The sequence below is a fragment of the Notothenia coriiceps genome, unplaced genomic scaffold (assembly GCF_000735185.1).
Source record: "Notothenia coriiceps isolate Sejong01 unplaced genomic scaffold, NC01 NC01_scaffold00032342, whole genome shotgun sequence".
NCBI lineage: Eukaryota > Metazoa > Chordata > Actinopteri > Perciformes > Nototheniidae > Notothenia > Notothenia coriiceps.
In genome coordinates, this window is record NW_011365043.1 from 26,868 (window position 1) to 53,784 (window position 26,917).

The 26,917-nt window shown below is 40.9% G+C and overlaps 2 protein-coding genes across 2 annotated transcripts in view; both read right to left on the reverse strand.

The window, feature by feature from the left end:
* Positions 1-25,414, reverse strand: part of LOC104960752 (unconventional myosin-XV) — a 38,847-nt gene extending 13,433 nt beyond the window's left edge. The window contains exons 1-40 of the mRNA XM_010788910.1: positions 25,263-25,414; positions 24,339-24,732; positions 23,861-23,943; positions 23,581-23,644; positions 23,358-23,467; positions 22,670-22,744; positions 22,381-22,471; positions 22,049-22,152; positions 21,450-21,513; positions 21,024-21,137; positions 17,813-17,974; positions 17,556-17,669; positions 17,391-17,449; positions 16,973-17,096; positions 16,773-16,868; positions 15,996-16,127; positions 15,240-15,365; positions 14,795-14,872; positions 14,381-14,529; positions 13,692-13,737; positions 13,456-13,580; positions 12,286-12,403; positions 12,019-12,194; positions 10,748-10,832; positions 10,613-10,645; positions 10,398-10,479; positions 9,986-10,116; positions 9,651-9,746; positions 9,033-9,161; positions 8,815-8,921; positions 8,310-8,488; positions 7,370-7,442; positions 6,760-6,951; positions 6,207-6,280; positions 6,047-6,120; positions 3,404-3,512; positions 2,034-2,102; positions 1,863-1,927; positions 1,396-1,785; positions 254-335 (exon numbers count right to left, since the gene is read on the reverse strand). Of these exons, the coding sequence (XP_010787212.1) occupies positions 254-335; positions 1,396-1,785; positions 1,863-1,927; positions 2,034-2,102; positions 3,404-3,512; positions 6,047-6,120; positions 6,207-6,280; positions 6,760-6,951; positions 7,370-7,442; positions 8,310-8,488; positions 8,815-8,921; positions 9,033-9,161; positions 9,651-9,746; positions 9,986-10,116; positions 10,398-10,479; positions 10,613-10,645; positions 10,748-10,832; positions 12,019-12,194; positions 12,286-12,403; positions 13,456-13,580; positions 13,692-13,737; positions 14,381-14,529; positions 14,795-14,872; positions 15,240-15,365; positions 15,996-16,127; positions 16,773-16,868; positions 16,973-17,096; positions 17,391-17,449; positions 17,556-17,669; positions 17,813-17,974; positions 21,024-21,137; positions 21,450-21,513; positions 22,049-22,152; positions 22,381-22,471; positions 22,670-22,744; positions 23,358-23,467; positions 23,581-23,644; positions 23,861-23,943; positions 24,339-24,732; positions 25,263-25,399 (4,711 nt within the window). The 5' untranslated portion in view covers positions 25,400-25,414. The remainder of the gene's footprint in view (positions 1-253; positions 336-1,395; positions 1,786-1,862; positions 1,928-2,033; positions 2,103-3,403; positions 3,513-6,046; positions 6,121-6,206; positions 6,281-6,759; positions 6,952-7,369; positions 7,443-8,309; positions 8,489-8,814; positions 8,922-9,032; positions 9,162-9,650; positions 9,747-9,985; positions 10,117-10,397; positions 10,480-10,612; positions 10,646-10,747; positions 10,833-12,018; positions 12,195-12,285; positions 12,404-13,455; positions 13,581-13,691; positions 13,738-14,380; positions 14,530-14,794; positions 14,873-15,239; positions 15,366-15,995; positions 16,128-16,772; positions 16,869-16,972; positions 17,097-17,390; positions 17,450-17,555; positions 17,670-17,812; positions 17,975-21,023; positions 21,138-21,449; positions 21,514-22,048; positions 22,153-22,380; positions 22,472-22,669; positions 22,745-23,357; positions 23,468-23,580; positions 23,645-23,860; positions 23,944-24,338; positions 24,733-25,262) is intronic.
* Positions 25,415-25,625: 211 nt separating this feature from the next.
* Positions 25,626-26,911, reverse strand: LOC104960753 (uncharacterized). Its single transcript, XM_010788911.1, has 4 exons — positions 26,792-26,911; positions 26,544-26,663; positions 26,105-26,422; positions 25,626-25,835 (listed from the first exon to the last, which is right to left on the reverse strand). The coding sequence occupies exons 1-4, from the start codon at positions 26,864-26,866 to the stop codon at positions 25,626-25,628; spliced, it is 723 nt and encodes a 240-aa protein (XP_010787213.1). The 5' UTR covers positions 26,867-26,911.
* Positions 26,912-26,917: the final 6 nt, after the last annotated feature.

Below are 26,917 nucleotides of genomic sequence, written 5' to 3' on the forward strand. Positions count from 1 at the left end.
CTACGACGACGACGAACAACACACACACACACACACACACACACACACACACACACACACACACACACACACACACACACACACACACACACACACACACACACACACAAAAAGACACAAAAAAATGAATAAAACAGGCAATAAGGAGTGATGCTCTGCTGGGAAAAGGTGTTCTTTCACATTAGATTTAAGGGACTGAGGGGACTTTCTCTCCTGCTGACTCTCATGTTTTCTCTGTCTCTCACTCTCTTACCAAACTTCCTGACTGGTTTGTCCTTGTTTATGGGGATGCCTGGAGCCTTCCTCCGAGAGCCACTGTCCTTTCCTGACTGAACCTGAAAGCCACACGGAGAGGAGAGAGAGTTTAAAATGAAGGCTTTGCAGACATTACACATTGTCTCTTCAGATTGTGTTGCAGCCAGGACAATGTTGAGGCAACGTAAATGGTAGAAAAGGGACTGTATAAATACAGGACTATGAATGCAGCACAGTATAATTAGTTTTTAGAAAGTGTCTGTGAGGTTGGGTCGAAAAATGTCATGTCGCACTTATGCTCATTTATCTCAGAACTGGAATCTAGAAACTGGATGGTGCATCACTGCAACTTATTGCATTATCTGTGAATCTTTCGTTCAATATATATCTTTGAACATTCTGTCCAAATATTTCCATTTTAAAATATTTGTATTGTAAAAAAGTTCTGTTGTTCTTCTTGTCTATGCACCAATTCACCAAAGCAAATGTCCTGTGTGTGAACATTTACTGTAAACTGGAATCTGATTCAGATCCAAACAATCTCATGTGACTAAAACATATAAAAAAAACCTATTATTGCCCTACAAAAAAAAAGTATAATCACCAGACCTCTAATGCTGCAGACACTGACCAACATATTCAAAAGATGCACCACATTCAGAAGACGCTGAACGAGACGCCCTCCGTCTAGTTTGGCATTTTCTCATCCCATTGACTGATTTTGATCCTTTCATTTCTTCTCAGTAAGGGTCTGTGGCAGATGCTGGAAGCCACTCTGTTTGTTTGGCTCTGTATTTGTTCTTTTGTTTTGTCTCTGTTAGTTTTTATTTTCCTTTTGCCTCAGTGCGTCTCTCAGACACTTGAGTTGTTGATTTTAATGATTAATTAAAAGGTCATACATATTTTTATTTCATTTTCAAATACACTTGCTTTCCCTTTCATCATCCTACATACAGTTCTTTATTTTATTTCTAACAAGCCTCTCACTCTATTCTTTTAAGGAAACTGCATCTTGTTTTGAGGATAACATTTTTCCTGAGGGACAGTAGCTTGTTGTTGTTAGAATTTACAACAACAGCAACTATAACATCTTTCATAAATTAACAACGACTTATGTAATACGTCAGTCTGGACTGTTACCTCACATGCCTCAGAGTTACTGACCCGTGAAGAAGCGTTAGCCTGGGGCTGTGTCGGCTCAGTTTTGGAGGAGTATGTCTGGGGATGAGGCCGAGCTTCGGGTCGCGTCCTGGGGTCCGCAGGAGGGTGTGAGGGAGTTTGTTCATGTCTAGAAGGGGGGGAGTAGGGATGCCTGTGCTGGATGTCTGCTGCACCGTAGGGGGTGGGTGTGAAGTTAGCGTAGGGGCTGGGTGGGATGTTAGCATATGGACTCGGGGGTATGGAGCCGTAGGGGCTGGCAGGTGCATACGGGCTGGGAGGGTGTGTGAGTATAGGGCTCATGGGGGGGCTTGTGATTGGGGAAGTAGGGGGGCTCGTCATGGCCATGGCCTGCATGGTCATCTGCTGGGCCTGAGAAACAAGACGCGTTAACTCCGAAACAAGAACTGTGAGAGATAAACAGACGCAGATCCAGACGGAGGGTTTACCATGATGATGGCCTGCTGGTTCACGATGGCCTGCTGCTGCCGGGACAAAACAGCCTGCTGGGCATCTGGAGGAGAGAGGAGGAGAAACACAGTCAACAGGAAGGAGGGATGACAAATGATGTGTAATGAGGGGGTTCTTTTCTCTTATTTTTCTTCACGCTTGATACGAACCAGGTGTTACAGGTGCCACGGCAGCGACAGGAGGTGACATCACGCCTCCCACGGGAAGGACTCTCACAGCTGTGGACAAACAAACATCATATTTTAAGAGTGTGGTGTTTTTTACACTTGGTAATTATGAATTGAGAGTTTGAGGTTCCTTCAGTGTGTTATTATACTGAATGTCTATGGCTATGTTCGTGCTCTTTTATTCCAGTGCCTAGATTAAATTGAAGCTCTCAAAAATGTATGAACACAGTAAGTGGTTCACAGCATGAACACTACTTTCCCACAGTACAAATATGATGCATAAATTAAAGTTGTGTGGCAATACCTGTCAGTAGCAACATGATTTACTACATTCACTAAAGGGAGGTGTTCAAATCTCCTTGTGCATTTGAATCATAGTTAATGGACCTCATCTTGAAGTCTTTAGTGTTTAGTTTTATTTAGCTAAAAGTCGGAACATTTGATATCCATGTCCACCCTCTAAAGATCTAGCTCACTCAGTTCTTAATGTTCATCCATTTAATAAAGGGGCTGTGTCCAAAATATATACATTGATTCTGAATAACTGCCCTCCCACATGGAATAAAACTAAAGAAGCATGGGAAGGAGATATTGGAGAACATACAAAACAACAAAAACATTGTTTCACGTATACACACACCTCTTCTTTCTGTATTAGACATGGATTAATCCAATTTAAGGTAGTACACGGGCTACATTACTCCAACGACAGACTCGCTAAGATTTTGCCCAGTGTCGCTCCAACCGGTCCTAGGTGTCATTATTCCTCTGTTTCCATGGGGCATATGTTCTGGTCATGTCCGTCATTGAGCAGTTTCTGGGCTTCGGGTTTTTAGGGTTTTGCAACTTTTTGCCATAAAGTTGGACATGTATTGTATTTGTGAAAAACTGAAAAATAAAGTTACAAAAAAAGTCGGGACATTTGAGTAATATTGTAGTCAAAGAAAACCATAACCATGTTGTTTTTATTGTTCATTGTTAAGTAAGTTGCACTGATTCCTCCTGACCTTACATAGTGTTCATACTGTATGGTGTGTGAAGCAAAGGAAATGGAACTGCTTATTTGTTGTCTCCTCTTTTGTTGCTAATGTATATAAAGTAAGGTTTTTTAAGCGTTTTTGTTTTTTTTACTTTTCCCTGTCTTTTTTTGACAACAATATTGCAAGATCCCAGTTAGTGATTCAAGACGCTGGTGCTATCTCATCGTTGCTCTGTCTTAATACAGTAACAAAGGTTGTGAGATTTTTTTTTGTTGAGTTTAAATTGAAAATGATTCCTGCCAAAGAGTAAACCATCAAGTGAATGAGTGAACAAGGGAAGTATTTGAAACAGAGCCTGTGTTTTTCACTGACCTCCAGGTGGAGGTGGGGGGCCGGTTGACTGTCCTTGCTGTTGCCACCCGCCTCCAACCCCCCCAGCCCCCTTCATCCTGCTGGACAGTCCTGCAGCTGATTCTGCTTCCTGTGAGGACAGACAGAAAGAAATTATACTTAAGAATCAGATTACAACATGAAAAAACAAGGTACAGTATATTGGCTGATATGTAAGTATCGGCTTATGATGGCTTTTGATTGAGAATGGTTCATAGACATTATTATTGTCAGTCATCTGTGAAGCACTTTGAACTGCAACCCAATGAATGAAAGCTGCTTTACAAATAAAGTTTGATTGATTTCTTGAATCTATAATTATTAGTATTGACAGTATCCAGTATCAAAAGTTGGCAAATATCTGGTCTTTCTGCTTCCTGTTTGTCTTTGATCAGATAGCTCCTAATACAAATCTAAATTTGGTTTTGTTAATCCCTTTAGGTCATATTTTGGTGAATTTGGTACTGAAACTCTGGTTTTGTATTAATTTCATATGACAACGAGCTCTACCTCTTTGACAGGTGTATAGTTTGCTCCTGCAGTTATAATGTATTTTAATAAATACCCTCAATGTTGACAAAAAGTGTAAAAAACCATCATCTCCAGCAGCAGAATTCACTCCTCCACAACTTCTTCTTCTTCTTTCGTGTAATGTCAGAGGTCCAACTCCTTGTCGTGTAGCCATGCCCGCATCTCTAAGTCGAAGAGGCTGGCTTCCGAGGGTGGTCTATAGGCCTATAAAGGGCAGGTGGTGATTATGTGTTCGGCAGTCTGTTCAGGTTCACCACACTCGCATGCAGCACTGTCTGCCAGGCCCCACTTCTTCATCGATGTTTTGAAGCGACCGACCCCAGTTCGTAGACGGTTTCGTGTGGTCCATTGCCAGCGTGGTAGGTCGTCTCCTCCTATGGCGCCATCTCCTGGGTCCCAGATGTAGCGATGAATGCGGGAGGGAGTGGGAGATATCTCCTGGCCAGGGCGAGGGTGGCAGCCTCCCATCCTCCACAACTGATCTGTGCGTTCAGTGTGCTCCAAAGAAATGTGACCAATAGATCTCTAAAAATATATATTCAAAGGAAGTTTCGGGCTATGTGGAGGCGATAACAAATCATGGCAGTAGAACAGTTAAATATACTGTGACATGTTTTTTCTTATTTTTTTGCAGAGTCTATGGTCTCCTTTGGTTGAAATCCAAGCTGACTCCAACTACTATGAAGGAGCAAACCAAAACAATTCAAGATCTGCCTTTTAAGCCAAAAGGGGATGTATTTAATAGTAACAGGTTTTTTGGTGGAGAATTTCTTCAACTTGTAAGTGTCTATGTCAACAGTAGTGCTATAGAGACATACAGGGAGATAAAAAACAGACTTTTGAATGTCGGATCAGAGAAATCCCCTCGTAAGTGAGCAACCGGTCCATCAGAAATCAGCCGCTGACCCATACATCCACAGCAGTGTGTGTCTGTAGGCCATGTCTCATTAAATAGTAAGCCCTTCATTTGCCAGAGTGTCAGTTCCTCGTAAGTAGATCCTTGCGTTGCCTTGGTGGGAAATCACGTGGCGATCTAGTCGCTGTGACAGTTACGGTAACTGGGTAACGTAATAGGTTGCTGGGCGGGAGAGGTCTGTAGAACACATCTGATACATGCTAATTCCTGTCAGCCACATCCGATAGCACAGCTAACATTCAGCACGTCGCTGCCGAAGACTGATAGATCCAACATGGCCAGCATTCACTGCACCATTGACCAGACTTAGTACCAGCGGATTTAAGTCAATCAGAGAAAATCAGGTCGTACTACAAGTGTCATTTTAATGAAAGGGGTGTAGTTTAAATTGTGTGGTGGGTAATGCCTTCCAAATGAAAAGGCAACAATTTTTCACTGCTCCCTTTACTGAGCAGAGAGCAGTAATCTAACACTGCATCTCTGGCAATCTGCTAGGATAGTTTTAAGTTAAGTTTATATTTTAGATCACATTTAAAAACAGCAAAAGTCGAATAAAGTGCTGCACTGTGGTAACAAAAAGAGTGACATAAACAATAATAATGTAAGAGCATTGATTCAACTAGAACGCAACAGTCTACTGAATAAAGCTAAATATTGGTGAACACAAATGCTTAACTATCATGGTAGGTTCTTGGTTGAGTTTTAAATGATGCTAAGGAAAATGGCTGATCTAATAGAAAGTTCAAGACTGTTACAAAGTTTAGAAGCCGTAAGTGCAAAGGCCATACAATGAGAAACCTACTGTAAGCTTGGCCTATTCTACGTTGAAATCCAAAGTGTGACCAATCACACAATTTGATGGGTTTTAATGTAGCCTTCTTAATAACAGAATTTGCACATGCAAATCAAAACACATTCCTGCTGTTTGAAATAAAAAGTAGACAATACAGTATTTTCTTTTGTATTCTTAGCACCTTCGTTTCATTAATTACCATTACTATATTTCTTATGTATTATAAATAAACCTAACTGTCTTCTTTACTATCTCTGTAGTGCAAAAACTACTAAGAGAAATGGAGCATTACAGGACCTGTGCAGTAACCAACAGTGAATGGTTGACAGAGGAATCCCCTCTCAGGAGGTCAAGTGTGTCAGTGTGAGTAAGAGATGTAACTTACTCCAGTCCCCTCAGACAGCACAGGGTCAAACAGGCTGTCCAGATAACGATCCATCCCTCTCTGAGGCTCAAAGTCTGTGAGGAGGAGACGAGAGCACTTCAGCCTCTGCTATCTGAATATACGTTTCTGTCTTTGTTTATGTTTGAGCCTAAATGTTTACCTTGTCCATCATAGCCAGGTAAGGCTGAAGATATGAAATCATCCTTCTTGTCAAAGCCACCACCCAACAGGCTTCTGTAAAACAAAAAAACAATTACACTCATTTGTCAGTACTGAAGCAGCGGTGGATGAAATACACACACCTGTTACATAAGTAACGTAAAATGATCAGCTAAATGTTAGAAAGTCTTAAAGTTAAAGCACTTGACCCAATATGCTGTTGAATAATAAAATGCATCATTGCATAGGTAACATTTAAAGATACTGCAAGGAATATTGTCCAGATTATGAAACAATGTAATACTGCTCTTTATGGACTACATAAACAAACAAGAACATTGGCTTTATACAGAGTTAGTCTTTATGCCTGTAATCAGGTCCAATTCCAGGCAAAAAAGAAATAGCATTTTATGGCACACGGACCAGAAAGATAATTGTATTTTTTTTATTCTAGTGGAGTAAGATTATAAAGTAGCATAAATACTTAACTATAATACCCCAAATTGCACACAAGTATAGGACATTCTTCTGTATTTAGTGAATGTGTGTCTCACATGCTGGCATTGGTCCGCACTCGGGTCGGTTCCTGTGCGGAGATGATGAAGTAGCTGCTGTGTTTGGGGAAGTCAGCAGGAAGCTCCAGGTCCGACATCAAGTCCAGAACGTAGTCTGAGCCCTCCAGCTCCACCCACTGCGCCGGCTCCTTCAGCACCACCGACCAGCCCCGACGGCCCTCCGTCACACCCCTGCACACGCACGCACACACACACACACACACACACACACACACACACACACACACACACACACACACACACACACACACACACACACACATGCTCTGATCAACAGTTCCACCTAAACATCTTCTGAAAATACAAATAAAATACAGAGTGGGGCGAGAAGGGTTATGTTCTAATAAAATAAAATAAAATAATCAAAATATCCAAGTCTTTCATTAACAAAAATGATACTTTCTGAAATACAAATATCATAAGTGTGCGAGAGAAAAGAACCTCAGAAAAGGTCTCTAAGACACTGATTCTTGTACATTTAGAAACGTTTCTCTCTCATAATTTTTCAAATGCTATTATTACCACCCAACCAGCTCTGAAATGTTTTATTTTTCAGCTAACATGGCATTTATAGTCCAAACGATGATACCTGTGTTTTAAGATGTCTTTAGCCATTTCCTCCCCTGTTGTCCAGGAGTGTAGAGGACACAGGAAGGACACACCTGCAGGAGAACAACAGCACTTAATAGACAAACAGCTGAAAGTGACATGACGCCTTGCTCTCTTTTGGGAAAGCCAAAATACCTCTGACACACAGCAATTACTTGCAACTTTGAAATTATGTGAGGTGTTTTTATCCTATAATACAATAAATGCTGTTTAATCAGGTTATAAAATGGTTTCTCAACGGCATCACAAAAACAAAGTTGGTAGCACTCTTCCCTTTCTGCCTATGAGGCCTTACACAGACACCAGCATCAACAAACAGACACAAACAAAGCCAGTGAACCAGAGAGGCTCTCAGGTGTCGTCTAATCCTCAGTAGGCCTGCCAAGAGGCCGGAGGACAGATTAGCTGGATGAGAGGAGGAAATGAGAGACGGATAACTCTTCGGTGCTGGACACTGAACACACTGACTGAGCTCAGGGGAAGAAGAAAAGACGAAAAACAAGTAAAGGTGAGGCTGGGTCAATGAAAGGGAGTCAAAAACCAAAGGGAGGCTAACTAATTATGTTTCAAATGCATCAATACGCCAATCATTACTTACATTTATTCAAGGGAAAACTGAATTCCTGCTATAGTGAAAATATACAGACAAGACTCTCTCTGTTGCTGGAGGGCAGAAAGCTACACACACACTTTTAGTTGCACAATGATCAGTACATCTAAGCCTTATTTAATTCAATTGTATCTATTTTATTTAATCTTTTTAAATACATGCTTTCAATGGCACCTAGCTAAAGACGTTTGGTAATGTGATCACTTTCACTCTCATTCCCATCCATCCAAACTTTGGCAACTAGATCTGAATATAAAATGAATTAAAGCCAGCTCTTGGCTACATGTGTTGTGTGGGTGTGTGTTCTCACCATCGAAGCAGTGTATGTGCAGAACAGTGTGCGCTCTCTTGCGATTGGCGGTCCACTCCAGAAGGCAGGGTGGATACGTGCGGACATACTCCGGCCCGACATTTAACCGCTGCAGAGCTTGAAGCAGACGGTGCTGACACACACAGTCGTAGCCCTCCGGCCCGTAATCAGACACAAACCTACAACCACAACAAGGACGAGCAAAAAGAGAGATGGAAACTACATCACATCCCTTCTTTCATTTAAAACTACAGTACATGATCCAGCAACTTAACCTTAGAAGTCCCTCATGAATGCGCTAATGTTCACAGTATTTCAGATGCTATGCACCTTGAAAATGTAATGAAGTCTAAAATGTGCTTTAAAATTGCCAAACAAGTACTGAAAACATGTGTAAAGATGACATGCATGCACTGAAAAGCATGGAATAAATGTACTGTATAAATGTTGCGTAGACATTTCCATGAGACGTGAACATATGTCACTTTTTCACTATGTTTCTTACTTCAGCAAGTACTTGGTTAGCCGTTGAGAAGGCAGGAAGGCGGAGAGGCAGGAGGACAGGAGGAGCCAACCACGCTCTGAATTCAAAATGTTAGGGTTCCTCCACACCTAATGGAAGAAAGCAGAAATGAAAGAGATGTGCAATAACATAGAAATATTCTGGTCCAACATTTTCCTTTATTGCCATCCCACCGGCTATAAAAAAGAGCAGGGCCTCACCTGATTGGCTACCTGAGCCAGGATCTCATCTCGCAGGCTGGGATTGGCGAGTCCTCTCTGGATGATGTAGTTCCCAAATAGATTCTCCTGAGCTCCATTCAAGTTTGGGTCACCCATAAATCTCAGTATCTATCAAAAGTGGAGGCATTAACGACACATTCTGTAACCTTACAAGTCAAATCACAACTAAATAGGTTTCCTATAAGTCCTTAGTCTGAGCTTTTAACATTATGCCTGCTGAAAGTAAATGGATATGACTCACTGCAATGCTCAATGTGTATGGACAATAAGCACTGTACACATGTACACATATGAAGCATATCAGAAAAAAAACAAGCTTATTATTTCTACATTTTACATGAAGTCGCTCCAAAATTGTACTACCAGGGAGAGAGATTTTAACTGACTAAGCATGGTTGTAAAATCAGGTTCAAAAGGTTCAAAACGACTTCTGAACACATGGTTTTATCACGTATGTAGATAGAAATACTATCCCGAATGGATAATCCTTCTTAAGCTACAAGTCATGTTCATTTTTCCTCGGTTTCACTCCCTGACATAACGCTGATTAGAAGCTCACTTTGAAGTTTCCCAGCAGCATGTGAATGCAATATTTACCAGAATGAAAAGGTTCAGAGCTCCTTGTCTTAACTCCTCATCCGTTCGAATCAGTGAACTCTCCAGCGGGGCTGTCAGCATCCCAAACAACGGCTCCTGCAACACAAACACACACACACACACACACACACACACACACACCCACACACACACACACACACACACACACACACACACACACACACACACACACACACACACACACACACACACACACACACACACACACACACACACACACACCAAGGTGCTTACAATTGATTTTACATAGGGACATGGATGGAGAGCTGGACAACATTGTTTTCTGTTTGTTTGTTTTCTGTGTGTTTCAGTACCCTAAATATGGCCTGGATGTAATGTGTCATGAGGTAGTTGTTGATGTCCAGGGGAAGTGTCAGCTGGGGGTCAACCTGAACTTTTGGAGCCTGCACCACCGCCAAGCAGTCAGAATGCAGCTCTTCACCACCTGCACACACACACACACACACACACACACACACACACACACACACACACACACACACACACACACACACACACACACACACAGAAAAGCAACAGTAAATATTTTTGAACCAACCCGCAAACAAGGTGGAGGGAAGTTTATATATAACACGGACTGACTGCAAATCTGTGTGTGTGCATCTATGTGTGTGTGTGTGTGTGTGTGTGTGTGTGTGTGTGTGTGTGTGTGTGTGTGTGTGTGTGTGTGTGTGTGTGTGTGCGTGTGTATGTGTGTGCGCGTACCTGAGGCCGCCTGTAGCAGAAGTGCCAGCTCAGCAGGAATGGGCAGCGTTGTGACATTCACCACTTCTCTGTTGATGCGATCCTACACACATCGCAAACACACACATACACACACACACTTATATGACACACTCATGCTGCAGCTTCATCTTTTCTCAAAGTGTGTCTCTCCCTCCTCTCAGACACTTTTCACTTTATTTCACACCCTCACTCACCTCCTCTGCTTTCCTTGCAGGCTCCAGCACTGTCTGACAGAAAGACAACAGTATCACACTTCACACATTTGTTCATTCTGTAAATTCATTTTTCAGACGCACATACTTTAAATGACACAGACACAGTGTGCATACCCTCATGTAACGCTGGCGGTTGACAATGAGCAGCACGATAGAGCGGAGCCTGATGAGGTACTTTCTCCTCAGAGCAAGCTTTTTCCTGTTCAGGAAAAGCAATAACAATAGGAGATGGATTACTCATAAAGATACAGATAGGGAGTAGTACAACAAATCTAAAGAAACACATTAAAGGAGTTGGCACTTTTTCATTTAAAAGCCATTATTAGAAAATGGCATAAACCACTGCACAGTTCATTTAGCAAGGTTTGTCTTAATTACATTTATAGAGTTAGTTACAGCTTCTGGGAAAAATGTATAATCCCCCTGTATTCATCAAAGTGTGATAAATGATCTGTGAAGTATAATTACTGACTCAAAAGGTTTGACCTTGTGTTTATTGCCATTGTAGTGTCCTCATTAAGCCAGTAAGTGCATTTTAAACGTTCAAATAAAAAATAAATTTGCACAACGCTCCAGGTTTTGTCAGTTTGTCCGTCAGTAATAAATCTATTATGTTTAATGGATGAGCGAGACTTCGATCCTCGGACCCTGTCTCTCTCACATGAAGAGAGACAGGGTTGCCTGTAACAAGCTTTGACATACTCGGCTCGCTGAAAACGATCACTATATTTCACTGCTGCCGATAAAAGAAAGCTGAAGCTCAGAAGAGCCAACCTCCAGGAAGAGACGGATGATACGAGGGGTTTTCAACCAGAGGAATGGCACCAAGGATGATTGCAAAATAAATGAATGTCTATTACTTTTTTTCTTCTTTTTTGTATTTATTGGCATCTAGAATCACAGCCTCTTGGTTGTATGTCCCAGCAGACCAGTTGCAGTTTACACCCATGGCTGTCCAGCAATGTCATAACATCATCATGATTTAATTAAATTTGACATTTGTGTGAAATGGTCATCATTTAGCACCTTGATGCTTATCTAATGGCCAGATATAATGCTTTGTGACCTTGACTTTTGTCCATCAAATTGTAATCAGTAAATCCTAAGATTTTCTTTTGTGCCAAATTTCAAGGAATTTAGGCGTTCTCGGGATTCACAAGGTTTGGACAGATGTGAGGTAGCAGCAGTGACCTTGATTTATTAACTTTGCGATTGGCACTTCTGCCTCAGCTGTCGCCAGCACAGAGGCTTTAAAAATAATTGGCGTAAAGTGTGTAATTGTCATCAGATTAAAACAATTGTCTCTTCTAGCTGAGCAGTTGGCCACTGTGTGCAGCTTGTTTGATGTTGTGAAGCAGCATCCCTTTAGTTCAGCTGAACATTACCTGGCCAGGTATCCTTTGCAGCGAGCTCCAAACAGAAACATGCGGCGCCGTAACTTGGCAAAGTTCTTTCGGACAAAGCATGCGCGGGTGTATCTCTGCAGCGTCATCGCAGCGATGTTCAGCACACGGTCCCGCTTCCCCTCCAACAGCTGATACAGCTCCTCTTTCAGGAAGATCTAACAAGCACACACACATCTTCTTACCAAAGCAATTATTTGTTACGTATGATTATTTTGACTTTATTTAGTACATGAGTAATTGGCTCACCTTACTGACTCCCAGCTGATACGTGCCGTTTTTGACCGGGCCGAGCTTGTGGAGCATGATGACACAGTTTTCTCCGTCTGCAGGTGGAGTGTCCTTCAGGCAAAGCAGCGCTTTATACCTGAGCAGACCCACACACACATATAAAATGACATTATTAATTCTTTATGTAAACCAAGAGCAGTGAAATATAAAGCTGCTGCTTGTTTGTTAAAGGGATTGTTAGATTGAAGTTGGGCTTTTTTAGGTAATTATGGTAAGACAGTGTATTATCTACAGTAGATGGTGGTCAACATGCCCCCAGCTTGAAATAACAGACAGGAGCACGGGCACAGAAGCTAAGCAAACTACTGCTGTGGACCGAGGCAGCAACAAAACATATTTTAGTCAACTAAAAGTCTGTTTAAAGGCTGTGAATCTCAGGGGCCTAGTGTGAGGCTGATTAGGATTATAAGTGTTCTGAGGGTTGGTTTGTAAGTATTTGTTTGTATTTAGGAGTTTTGGTGTAAATCTAATTGACTGTAAGTGTAGGAAAGAGTTTTTCTGTGATACTGTATGTCAGACTTCTTTGGCAGCCGCTGGTCAGAGGTGCTGTGAGATCAATGCTTTCAGCTGCTTTCACACTGCAGGCACTGACGTGTGCCAGATGGCTATTTCAGTATGAGGAAATTGGTGTGTGAATTGTGCACTCACTAGAAAAAAAGCCTATAATTAAAGTAATTTTGACATTTTAAAAGGTCTTGAGAGTTAAAAGGGACAGTAATAATTTGTTTGAGAAAATAATCTGCCTGTGGCAGAGGTAGGGGACCGACACTGACATGAATACTTATCGCCTCCCATAGACACAGCACCGTGCATTAACATCTTAACATCTATCTGTATGCATTACAGAAACATATTTAGGACTATATCGCTGTACTTTTCGTGTTATTTTATACTTTGTACTGTGAACATTGCACATTCCTTGACAATTTGGGATATTTCTGCATAAATAGGCTATTAAAAATGACACAGCTCTTTCATTTGAATTTACATACTGTATATTGTAGACATTTGTAATTATAGTTTTTTTTTTGTTTAGATGTTGAGATGAGTCTTTACAACATGTGGTTCAATCGAAGTGTACATTCAATCCTAAAATACATTTAAGGTGAAGATTAGTAAGTAACGTACCTTGTGAGAAAGCTGTGAAAGTGCAGTCTGATTGGATAACCCTCCTTCCTGATCAGGATGGTCTCCATGATGCCAGAGTAATGAAGCTGAGTGTTGACCAGCTGCATGTCGAACACGGCTGGCTCCTACAAATTTCATTAGCAAACACATCATTTGCATGAGCTGTTACAATTCAATCCAAAAAACCTAAACAAAACACTGCAAACCTGCACACACCATCCAACATGCAAATATACCTTACGATGGTTTGACTTGATGCATCGCACAAAATAAGGGTTACACCTGTCACAGATAGATGAGATTGAAGCATACAGTATAAACAGTTTCAGACGTAATGCACTCCAGGGCCTTGTTTTCTTAATCTATAAAACAAAGGACTAAACTCAGATTAAGCAAAGAAAATGCATTTTCCCAATATGATTGGCTTCTACAAACACTGACCCACTTATATTTAAAATGTAAACACAATACATTTAAGTGAAACATTGGTAAGATATTGTTGAATGAGGCCCATTGTTCAGTTTTCATTGTCTTTTAAGGCAATAACAATAATAAGTAACTTCCCATTTTATGCTCTCTACATCTTGCAGTACCTCTCAGTAAATGTATTAGAGTTACATGTTAACCTTATCAGGAGCTAAACATGCATTCATTCATGTTGGAATGAATGATGGCACTCATGTTTGAATGCATTTAGCAGTTTCACTTTGCGCATTTAAAGAGTTGTAAAAAAGCAGCTAAAACACCAATCAGTGGAAAATAGGATGCAATTGGAATACAACTGTACCATTTTCAAATGATGTTATAAAGGTGTGCCAGAGGTTACTTCATTGTAATGTAAAGCGCTTTGAGCACCTGGAAAAGCGCTCCAATAAAAAAAATGTAATGAATTATTGTCCCTAAAGGTAAAATGTTTAACTCAAACCTCTCCATCTTCTCCAGCAGCTCCTGCAGGCTGCTCTGAAACTTCGCGCTGACCGTGTTGGGATTAAAACGCCGAGCCGTGCTGCTGCGCCGCTGTGACCGCTGCTGAGACCCAAACTCTGAGTGCTTTAAGAAGAGACTGGATACCATCTGTACACAACAACAATATTTACTTCATGTGTTGTTGGATATTTAAAAAGAAAAGACAAGTGAAAAGCAAAACTCAAAATATGCATCACATTGTATGAGCTTGAAGTATAATGGTAGTACTACAACACATGTTGATTAGTATTCATTTTGATATTTAAAATGTGATTGAAGATCACTTGAGCAATACAAAATGGGTATTACTGTAAATGTTGGAGAAAACTAAGAGAGTAAGGCAAAGGAAATAAAGTGTATTTGAACGTCTCACTCTGTTCTTGCTCTGAATGAAGAGGTCGAAAACATCCTGGCGGACTGTGTCAAAGTTCTTATCCAAGAATTTGTGCACCTGTACCACAAATAATTAGAAAACTATGATCAAAATCAAACCAGGAATTCAACAGTGCTTAAACACAAGTGTAAAATCCCTGAGCACCGTGTGCAAAAGAGGCTGAGGAGTTGTTATACATTGAAGAAGACATTTTAATTTGTTAACAAATAATATGTGAAGATACCACAAGAGCACCTTTCCTTAGAATAGTAGGCTCTGAGAAAGCAGAAATCTGGCAACTAGCCAAATTTGAAAGCAATGTGGTTGTCTAGTTGTATCCCAGTTGCTAATGCTAGAGGGCAATTCAATTGTTACAAAAAAACCAGAGGAAAAGGAAAATGACAAGGAAGAGAAGAAGAACAAAATAAAGTCAAATGAAATGTACCTGGTAAGAGACTTTCCCAGCGTAGTGTTTCAAGGTGAACTCTGGCAGTGGCATCTTTGGCCTGGCATATAGCGGGTCGTTTCCATGGTGATAGTGGCACTTCTGAAGGAAGGTGTGGTCTGTTGCCTAGCGATGATTGGAGATGGTTAATGGCTGGTGAGCCATGGAAACTAAATCTATCTCTACAGCACAAACACATGTTGCCTGTGTGTGTGTGCAGCAGATTGCCTCCATCAGTAACACCGTGTTCATATTTCACTCCGAGACACTTTATAATATGTTTATCTCAAGATGAGCGTCTTACATTAGGAGCCCCGGGATTAATGATAACGGCAGGTAGGCAATTAAGTGAACGTGTGGGATTGTTTTGTATTGATCCAAGAAAACTGCAGTACACTTTAGTGCCCTGGTTTATGAGAAATCCAATATGTGAGATCTTTAACTACATTCATTTCAAAATTGTGCTATGAAATATTTTAATCATGTTATGTCAGGTGTTACTTTTTTCTTTGCAATACACATAAATAATGTAAGATTTTGTATCTAGTTTACATTTAACAACATTTGTCCTACTGGATATGATCCTTGCACGCTTGGAGAACAAGTTTTAAAGGAGCAATGAATAATGAATGCCCTTTGTTTAAACTAGGGACTGTTTGTATTGGTATAGCCTATATCAGCTCTGTTTATTATACCTTTCAGTGATTTACAATTACTTTGTAGATTAAGAGTCTGATTCAACAAGTGTAGATGTACCTGAGGGAACCCACACTGGTCGTCCAGTATGCGCAGTATCCCATGAGGCTTTGCAGCGATAAGGTCGAGACAGGCCTGGTTGTGGTTGAAGGGCTGCTGCTGCCACGGGATCTGCTCCCGCATGTACTCCTCCTACACACACAGCACAAGAGTTAATCAGGTCGGCGTTTATAAATCTCTTCTTGGTTGTTTTCAGTTTTCACTTCAGCTCAAGTATTGCTGTGTCCACTATAGTTTGTGAAATTAAATGACCTTGTGGGTTTAAAAGAGCTTTTCTAAAATGAGTCATGTTGCAATCAAGGCTAAAATATATCTTAATTGCTATTCTCTACATTAACCATTTATCTTGATTAAAATGATGGATTTCTTTGGGTAACCTAATCATACAAAACTGGATAATATGAAAAAAAAGTACTTTTACTTTGAAGTAAATGTAGCTGATTATACTTCTGTATATTATTTTGAAATGGGCCATTGTGTAGAATGAATACTTTTTGTACTTTAAACATATTTTGATGCTAATACTTTTTTACCTTTACATTTTGAAATCAGGACTTTTTCTTGTAATGGAGTACTTTAAGACCATACTATTTATACTTTTACTTGAACACTGAAACCCACATGCTTTGTATCATTTCAACCCACTTTACCCATTCAGAAATCCAATTGCCTTTGATGGGAGGAAGTCACAGAGAACTGTTTTTGATTTATTTCTGTGTTTTACGGCTCATTCATTGAGCACTCTAAATACAAATATTAACTTGTAGTTTCCCTGACCTGCTCCTCCTGGAAGATGACCTTGTTAAAGAAGAACTGCAAGGTTTCATTGGCGTAGTTGATGCACAGCTGCTCAAAACTGTTCACCTGTAGCTCCTGGAGAGTAAAGAGAGGAGACAATTGGGAGTGAAGTTAACACAGGGCAGCTCAGACGCATCAGCGCTGTAACATCAATCAGCCAGATCTCTCTTTAGCTTGACCTCAAATCCATAAATGTCCAATATGGAGATGGAGAGCGCTTCGTTGCGAGGGTAGACCCGTCCGTTGATGCGCTCTGTCAGCCAACTAAACAGCAGCGAGTACAGGATCTTGGCAACAGCATCTCTATGAAAAACACACAATAAGGTTTCTATGGAAACAGGATACCCGGTTCCTATGGAAACAGAGGACATCTGAAAAATCTCTCCCCCAGCCATGAAATCCTTTCTCCTCACATAACTCTACCAAAGATGGGAGGAGAACAAAATCAAAGACGCTTCACTCCCTCTCAGTAGTCTCCTGATATAATTTTAAACGAGGAAACTATAAAGCCTGAAACAAAACTGATAGGCTTTTATTCCATGAAGAAGAAGTCGCATAGTATTGAATTCAACAGATACTATATTCAGACCCACTCACCTGGCATCCACAGCACTCTCCACTGTGAGAGGAGTGAAGATCTTCTCCCTTACTGTATCCTGGGGGAGCAAAACCATCTGTTAACATCTCTTCAATTGTTCATCTCTTTAAAAACAGCTTTCTCTGTGGTATGCCAGAGACGGTGTGATTGTGTGTTCTGCTCACTGTCAGTTTGAAGGTGACAGATTTCTGCAGGCCTTCAGGTGAGACCTGCAGCAGCTCAGCCACCACCCTGATCTCCTGCGCACTCACCATCGACGCCACCTCCTGACCCTCAGCCTGCAGGGACACACCCACAAACGCCAGTCATTATTACCATCATCTATCAACATCATCATTATCATTCAACCGTGAAACTAAATGCATTGGTGGGGCCGATTTGTGTGTGTGTCTATATGTGTGTGTGTGTGTGTGTTTGTGACCTGGTGTGGCTGGAAGTAGACGTTCCCCAGATGAAGGACAGAGGACAGCAGTCTGTAGATGCCGTTCAGCTCCTCTGGGGTGAAACACAGGATGTCCATGGCACTCAGCAGACGTCTGAAGTCCTCCCCATCATCTTTCCCCTCTATGGTACAATCCCCTCCCTGAACTCATGCACACGCACACGCACACGCGCACACGCACACGCACACGCACACACACACACACACACACACACACACACACACACACACACACACACACACACACACACACACACACACACACACACACACACAGTTATCAACAACAACATATTCACCCTCAGCCTGTTTAATCAAAGCTCCTAATTAAGGACCAACTAATCAGCTGATGAAAGTTTTTTCTGACCTGAGGGGTCAAACTTCTTGCCTTGCTGCAGTCGGCCGTGAATCCTTTTTTAAATTATCATTATAATTACCATATACCAGTTCTCTTAAAGTAACAACCATACCAATAGAGTATGTCATTTGATACTTCTTATCTCCTTACTTATTATTGCTTATTCGCAGTGTAGGGTGTAACGCGTTACAAAAGTAACGGAGTTACAGCAATGTATTACTTTTTGCTGTAACAAAGTAATGTAACGCATTAAGAAGAAGAAGAAGATACACTTTATTAATCCCTTACAGGGAAATGTATTTCCCCACTCTGTTGTGTTTACACACATTACACACACAGGGGAGGATATACATGCACAAACACAGAGGATATACATGCTCACACACAACCACATGCAGATAGGAGAGGTGGCAGAGCAGAGAGGCTGCCAGGTCCCCGGCGCCAAGGGAGCAGTTCCGAGGTTAGGTGCCTTGCTCAAGGGCACCTCGGCAGTGGCCTTGGAGGCGAACTGGCACCTCTCCAGCTACCAGCTAACTCCTTCTTTTTTTGGTCCGATCGGGACGTGAACCGGCGAATTAACCCAGAATTAAATGCTGTTTTGTTTTTTAAGAATTCACTAACATCGCGAGACATTCCGACACCAGAGAAAAATTGTGCGGGTAGATTAGTAAGTCTGATGTTTACCCTTAAGGCTCATCAAGTTCCCTCCGCTTCGCATCGGGTTCCCTGATCAGCCTGTCGGGTGTTCTTTTCCCCATAATGACCGCCTCGCACACGGCCATATAGGCCTACTAAACTTTATCTGACGTCCAGCGCTCCGTCTTTTAACCTCTTTTCCTTTCTCTTTCTTGATCCTCCTTAGCAACCTTCATTATATTCCTTGACAGTGGTCTGTACTACTGTATTAACAACGTGTCACATGTTAAGAATTTACAATCAGAATCGAGTATTCAACTAATATAATAATAATAATGTATTACACGGCTATAATAAGCCGTGTAATACAAGTTGTTAGTAGCCTTAAGGGCCTACACAGCTATACCACATTGCCCTTCACTGGATGTATAATGAGCTGCACTAAACCACATTTTAGCATTTAAAATACCTAGCCATTCTTTTGCGGTTATTTTGATGAAAGTAACTCAAAAGTGATATAAAAGTAGTGTAACTCATTACATTTCAGAGACAGTAATATTGTAATGTAACTTATTACTTTAAAAAGACAGTAATAAGTAATATGTAATGTATTACATTTTGGAAGTAACTTGCCCAACACTGCTTATTCGATACCCATGTGAATAACGCATAAAAGGCTCATAAAATGCCACCACTACTCTCCAACAGCATTTTATTTTTACACAAATTCCTTTTGAAATATTTTAAATTATTATTGTTTATTTTGTATCTGCTGCTTTAATGGGCTGCGAGCAAGACCATACTGAAAGCCATTATTTTCTAGTTCTGTCTACAAAAGGGATAAAATGCAGGAAGTGTTTGGAAAGTTGTGATATTGTTACACAGCCCTAGAAGTGTTGTAAAGGGTTACTTCAGGGTGTGGCATTATTCATCCGCAGAAGGCAATGAAACATTACTTTTCTCCCTAGTGTTATTTAAAAAATAAGCCCTAGTAACCAGCAACAATTAAGATGCAATTAGTCAAGGATCTTTAATCAGCTTTGGCGTGAGCTATCTGTTGCTTTGTGTTTCATCACATCATGAAGTGGTACTGAGAAACGCAAAGGAGCAAACCAGCTCAATGGTGGCAACCTTTATATATACAGTCTGTGGTGACAACCAAGTGTGCCATGATGACAGGGATAAACACAGAAATAGTCAGTCTCTTTAAAGGAGAAACAAATGATAAGCACTGTGTAGAGCTATCTAAAGGTCATCACTCCAACGTACTTACTAACACTAATCGTAAAGTAAAGCTGAGACTTATGGGGATGTCACAATAACTACATTTGGGGTACTGTATTTTGTAAAATGCCAATGTGTTCGACAAAAAAAGGAAAAAAGAGTCAGGTGTTAGCCCAAGTTGTTACAATTCACCCTGTGGGAAAATAACTGTCTCCTCAATATCATTGCAGTCCATCCAATAGTTGTAGAGACCCTTCAATACAAAGGAAATTGCTTCCCTCACTGTGTGCTTAAGAGAGAGTCAAGGGAACACCTAGATTAATATGTTTCCTCTTTGTTGCATATGAATGTCGGTACAAAACGTGATGGTTATCCATTTAATAGGTTTTAAGATCTGTATGAACCGACCAACTGACCAATAAACATTGCTTTCCTTAGAGCCATGCACAACATAAACTACACCTATTTTTTTCTCACAATTTTTCCTTATTTCCTTACAGTTCAAATTATGTTTAGTTTAAGCTTCTTAGGCTTTGGACAGTTATTCAAATTAAACAATCTAACATTGCTCTCTGCTTTAACTACTGCCTGTAGACAAGACATTGCTTTGTTTGAGGGGTCATAGCCACTGCTGAAAAGCAATACAGAAATGCAACATTCAAGCCTTGCTAGTGATTACACAGGGTTTTAAGTAATTCATCCAATTTTGACAGAAATGATCAAACAACAGTTATCTCTCAATATATCTCTTATACAAACAAATCCACACTGAAAACATCCCTCATTCTGTATTTGGGTACCGCAATGTGTTTTATGTTTGTGCCATTGATCAATTAGTATAATAAATGTGAAATGTTCTGAAATTTGACAGCTCATTTGTTAATGTGACTGTCAAATTGATTATAGTGACCACTCCTTGTGCTGTGTTTGTGTGTGTGTGGAGTGGAGTGTACTTTGTATTTCTCCAAGCACCTGATTTAGATAGTAGTAAGTCTCAGCTTCCTGCAGATACAGTGAGCTCTTCTCATGAGGAGGAAGACCTGCCAACATCTCATAGAAGATGTGATAGTTCCTCTCCGATTTGGCCTGTGGATGAACCAACAAACACACGGCAAAACCACATTTAAAAATCAACAATGTGCACACATATTCACAAACAGTTAAGATATGTGGTGGTAGCTTTTACTGGAGAAGAAATAATGGTTTGGAAAAGACAAATGGACAGATGACTGATGAACAGACTGGCCTGTGTACAGTAACAATAGAGTTCAACATGCTTGACACTTCTCATGCTGTCTTCCTCTACAATCTCCTCTTTCCCACAATGACTCACTGGTAAGAAGACTCTGCCTAACCTGCTAAGTGTGTGTATGTTTGAGTCCATGTGTGTGTTTTCACCTGAAAGACAATGCGGGACTTCTCCAACAGGTACTGAGACGTTATGGCACCACTGATTACACCCCTTGTAAATGACATACAAAAATGCAGGTTCACAGATGCACACACGCACGCACGTCGCACGCACGGACACACAGTTAGTCTTGGTTAAAGTTAAATAAATAAATCTATTGCAATAAAGGATCTGATTCTTATGATCTAATGAGAGAAGTTGTTTCCAGATCATAAGGATGTTTTACTTTCCAGACTCTGAAAACTCAAAACTGTTTCTTATGCTTCTTCTTCTTCTTCTTGATATGATAATATAAAAGGCTTTTGTACATTCACACAAAGATGAGTCTTGCATGCTCCAAAGAAATCTGCAGAATACCACAAAAACAACTGAAAAAACATCTATCAGGGCACCCTCCAGCTACATCTGAGAAAAAACACACCCGGCCCTTGTTATGCACACACACATATTCCTTATCCAAAAATGTCCTATTATTTCAAGCAGAGAGCAAAAGAGAGCTTTGCCTTGTTGTAGGACAATGTACAGTACATAGTCACATTCACTATTCATGTTCTTTTGGGAGTGTAAACACATTGGTATTACTCACTCCTCCATGTAGATCTGCGTATATTTGCCAAAGCGTGAAGAGTTGTCATTGCGCACTGTTTTGGCATTACCAAAAGACTCCAACAGGGGCGTGGCCTCCAGGATCTGACCAACCACGACAGGCAGAAATGTTACACTGGCTAATTTCAACAACGATGATATCATGAGAGCAAAACCAAACAACAAAAATACTTTACCTCTATCTGATGTCAAGAAGACATGAGAATAAAGGAGCAAATAAGAGTGTCAACTTAAAGTGAAACAGTATGCACATTGTATGTTAGCATGCTCATTGTATAATAGTACTTAATGTACTTTATACACTGTATCTACCTGTTGTGTAATGTTGCCTTTGTGATGTATGGCTGTCAAGTACCGCAGGATTAGTTTAGTAGCTTCCGTCTTTCCTGACCCACTTTCTCCGCTGTAATAACAAAAATTGTTAATCCATCTTTTACAGCACTTCTTTTTCTTCATTACTTAAAGAAGATGTTTCACATCGTAGACAAATCATTTAATAGAAAATTCCAAGAAAATGTGTTTCGTTTAAAAAAATAAGCACTCAGCACCAAGTTTTTTTAATTGTATTCAAGTGTTGCAAATGATATTAAAGTTTTCATACCTTATCATAATACACTGGTCCTTTTTGGCATCCATCATGGTGGTATATGCGAGATTAGCAATGGCAAAAAGATGACTGCAACACAACAAAACATACTTTTTTAAAGAAAAATCCATTTGTATGCTAATTGGTTTTGTGTGTGTGAGTGCGTGTGTGCGAGTGCGTGTGCGTGTGCGTGCGTGTGTGTGCTCTGAAGTCGTAGTAGTGAAATCCATAACCGGACTCTCCCTTGGCAACCAACCAACAGCAGTGTAATATGAGCCGTTCACCAACACCTAGGAGAGCTGGCAATTGCACCTCTATTTCCCACCCCACTATATCTCAGAGCAAAGCGCATCTAGGCAGATGTAGCATAAACAGCACAAACTCACACAGGGACATGCATGCACAAGTTTTTATAATTTAGAGAGTTTGTTGGTGAGTTCTGATTAAAACTAAAAAGTGTTAAGAGAATATACACCTCGACCAAGCCTGCACAGTCATCTAAATTGTTTATTTTAAGTTTAAAGATATTTCAGAAATGTTTGATTTGCGTTTTTAGTTTAAGAAGTGGCCTAACTTTCCACCAGATTTTAAAGAAATGTCACCAACAGATAGAAGGAGAGGCCTAACTTAAAACGTAACACCCTTCCTTGAGTTACAAGTCCTGGAACTAAAGGTCCAACACACACACACTCCCATGTCTTACGGAGGATTGTCACTCTGGCCGCGGCCCTCATACTGAAGCACCATGTCTGTGCCGTAAATGTTGAGCAACTTGTAGGGATTCACTGACACAAGGATGCTGCCTATGTAGGTCTGTATGGATAAAAAAGGGGGAAATAAAGGAGAAGAAGGAGAGCGGATGAGTGGATATCTTTGACATTTGATGATATTAGTTATCTTATTTGCATACTAGAAATTAAACATACATATACAAGCTCCTGGTCGTAGCGCTTCTTGAGGTTCATTAAAACGGTGGTCTCATTCAGCTCACTGAAATTAAAGACAGATGATATTAAACACACATGTACAGAGCACATATTGCACACTGCAGCAGGATTCCCACACCCACTTTGATATCCAATATTAATTACTTTTCAATGGTATTCAAGATATCAAAATCAGCCATTGGGGAGAGAGTTGGCAGCATGTCGGGAGATAATTGAGGAATAATTTCTTTCAAACTGCTAACTTATGCAGAATGCTTACGGCAGCTGTGTCATGTCTTCCATCCCCACTGCCCAGCGTTTCACCCTGTGGCCTGTTGTGGGCATGCTTAGGATAGAGTAGATCTGGACACACACACACACACACACACACACACACACACACACACACACACACACACACACACACACACACACACACACACACACACACACACACACACGGTTAAGGTTTTTAAGTTGGTCCACCAACACTGGCATGCAATATTGTCAAAGCGATATCGTTATCAGTTGATACAGAGCTGACATAAAATATGCAGAAATTCAAATATGTTTCTATTTTTTGTCTTTTTTAATGATTTTGTGGATTTTCCAGCTTCTATGTTGTACTTTTCACAGTTGCAATTCCGTGAACAATGTCTAGATAGAGAGAAAGTCCTTTCCAATTATTTTCAATAAAATATCATTAGAAAAAGAATCACAAAATATGATTTAACCCACAAATACATAAATGTAGCTACCTTGTCATACCAGCTTTGACCAGGTACTCTATTTCTATCAGGAGTCCAGTCTTGTTCATGAGGCTGCCCGTCCACAAATCGAGGTGTTGGTGAATATGCTTCTAACACACCGTCTTCTCTGTACATGGACCACTTTGACAGATTCTGGACCGTACCATGTGGTAACACCCTCTCAGCTGCCCAAACATCTTCCCCGCATTCCGCTCCTCCTCGTGCATCCCTGGCCCAGTGTCCTGAGCGTGGCCCGTAGGGAGGAACCACGGCATAGCGATTATCCTCACCCTGCAGGCCTGTTGGCACCCTGTATGAGGCATAGCGAAGCTGCTGGTTTTGGATAGCTTCAGACAGGTGGGGGTTGTGAAACTGACGTGTGAGAACAGAGCGATCCGACAATCTGTGGAAACAATTAGGGGTTTATTTCAATTAAGAACAGGTTACACAGGGTTGTACAACATTGACATTTAAAATGTGACAATTAAATATTTTCAGTCGATATTTTGTTATTGTGATATAATTGGAAATTCACATGGCCTTTCTATACGGTAGGGCATTTCTGCCGCAGGTACTTTCCCAGGAACCTTTATAGAAATATACAATTCAAATGGATCAATCAAGAATTAAATTAACTTCCTGTGCAATAGTTCAAGGTGTAAGAAAATGTCCCTGCTCTGGGGTATTAGTTTGTGTTAACTTTGACACTTTCTGGGTTGGCTTTGATTGGCTGAATGTCACTGATTGTTTAAAGAGAAACTCTTCAGGAACTTGTTTACCACTTCCGTAAAGCTTCATTGATAAAACAAGGACGGTTGAAAACTTGGTATTAATATTCATATGAGGAGGGTTAACTACTGTTTGAAACAGTTTTCGACTGATCCTGTGGTTCTCTTGCAATCACAATTTACAATGTATAGTGTAGTTCCCTACCTGAAATTGCCACCACGGAGTTCATCATTACGGAGCGCAGAGGCAAGGTTGGGAGGGGTGGGTTTTGGTGCTCCTGACAGTACAGAGTCCTCTGTTAGATGATAGAGACCTGTAGACCGAAGTGCCCGGTTTTGCATCAGAGCGGATGAAAGGTTGGGCTTCTGGCCGGGGATAACCAGGGTACCATCAGGGAGTCGGTATGATGCACTACGAAGGTTCTGATTCGTAAGAGCCTGCAGGGAAGTCACCAAGTTGTTATTCAAGGTTATATTTTAATTTGCTAAATGTTTAGGTTTAGGGTTAAGACAGGGAAAGGGTCAGTGAAAACAAGAGCCAATAAAACAAACAGGTGCTAATACAAAGTTAGGTACACACTTTAGACAGATCAGGGCCAACTGGCTTCCGTGGGTCAATGATGATGGTTCCATCAGGCAGTGTGTACGACAGACCCTGAAGATAGGGATTCTGCAGAGCAGCTCTCAGGTTGGGACTCTTTGGTTTTCTAGGGTCCACTATAATCGTTCCATCTGGGAGGGTGTACGAAGCTCCTTTCAAGGCTGCGTTATTGAGGGCCTAAGAATTAAAACAGCTGGTTTTAGTAAAAGTAGGTCTGGCAGGTTGACAAGTGCAATTGAATTGACCAGCAGTAGAATTAAAGCGGCAACTTTTGGAATATATGTATTTCATCAACAGTCATATCTATTAGCAAAACAAAATCTACATACCTTTTGGGTAACCTTTTAAGTACCATATACTTGTGATGTGAAAATTAATAAGTTGTATATACAAAAGAAATAGGGAAAAACAAATAGAAAATTAACAATAAAGGCTTGATAGCTAACCTTAGCCAAATTTGGTGAAACGGGTATATTCGGGTCCTGAACTCCTTTTGGTAGAGTGAAGGAGGCGTCCCGCAGGGAAGAGTTTTGAAGGGCACTTGAGAGGTTTGGAGAGAGAGGTTTCCGTGGATCAATGATGATAGTACCATCGGGCAGGGTGTAAGATGCACTTTTCAGATAAGGGTTTCGAAGTGCAGCTGTAAGGTTCGGTGACTTCTGTTTCTTGGGGTCAATCACAATAGTACCATCAGGGAGAGAATAGGAGGCTTCACGCAGAGCTGCGTTGCTAAGGGCCTTTGCCAGGTTTGGGGAAATAGGTTGCTGAAAAAGCAGAGACAACCGAGCAAGAAGAACATCCATCAGCTTGAACTAATACATGGTAAACAGTAGGGAGACAGAAGAAACGAATACCACAATAAGAAGTTAATGTGTCATGGGTTACTTGCTGTCTCGGGTCTATAAGGGTGCCATCAGGGAGAGTATATGAAGCAGACATCACATCTCGGTTCTGAAGAGCTTTTGAAAGGTTAGGTGACTTGGGCCTCTGGGGCATGCGGGGGTCCTGTGTGGGTGCGGGATGGGGTGAAATATAGGAGAGTGCAAGCGTTGTTATAAAAAAACGAACTGCATGTAGACAGACATATATATATCAGTTTATACAGGTATTTAGGCATGTTCCTTAGTACCTACCCTGATAACTGATCCATCAGGCAAGGTGTACGATGCTCCACGGAGTTGTTGGTTTTGCAAGGCATTACCAAGCATTGGAGAGGAAGGGGAAGATGGATGTGGTGACACCAAAGATCCGTCTGGTAA

Bases quoted from the DNA above. Each gene is read 5' to 3' on its own strand.
- LOC104960753 (XM_010788911.1), bottom strand. From the start codon at position 26,866: ATGCTTGGTAATGCCTTGCAAAACCAACAACTCCGTGGAGCATCGTAC. The intron at 26,664-26,791 runs GTAGGTACTAAG...GCACCCACACAG, and splicing joins CTGATGGATCAGTTATCAGG to GACCCCCGCATGCCCCAGAG. The intron at 26,423-26,543 runs GTAACCCATGAC...CTGCTTTTTCAG, and splicing joins TTATAGACCCGAGACAGCAA to CAACCTATTTCCCCAAACCT.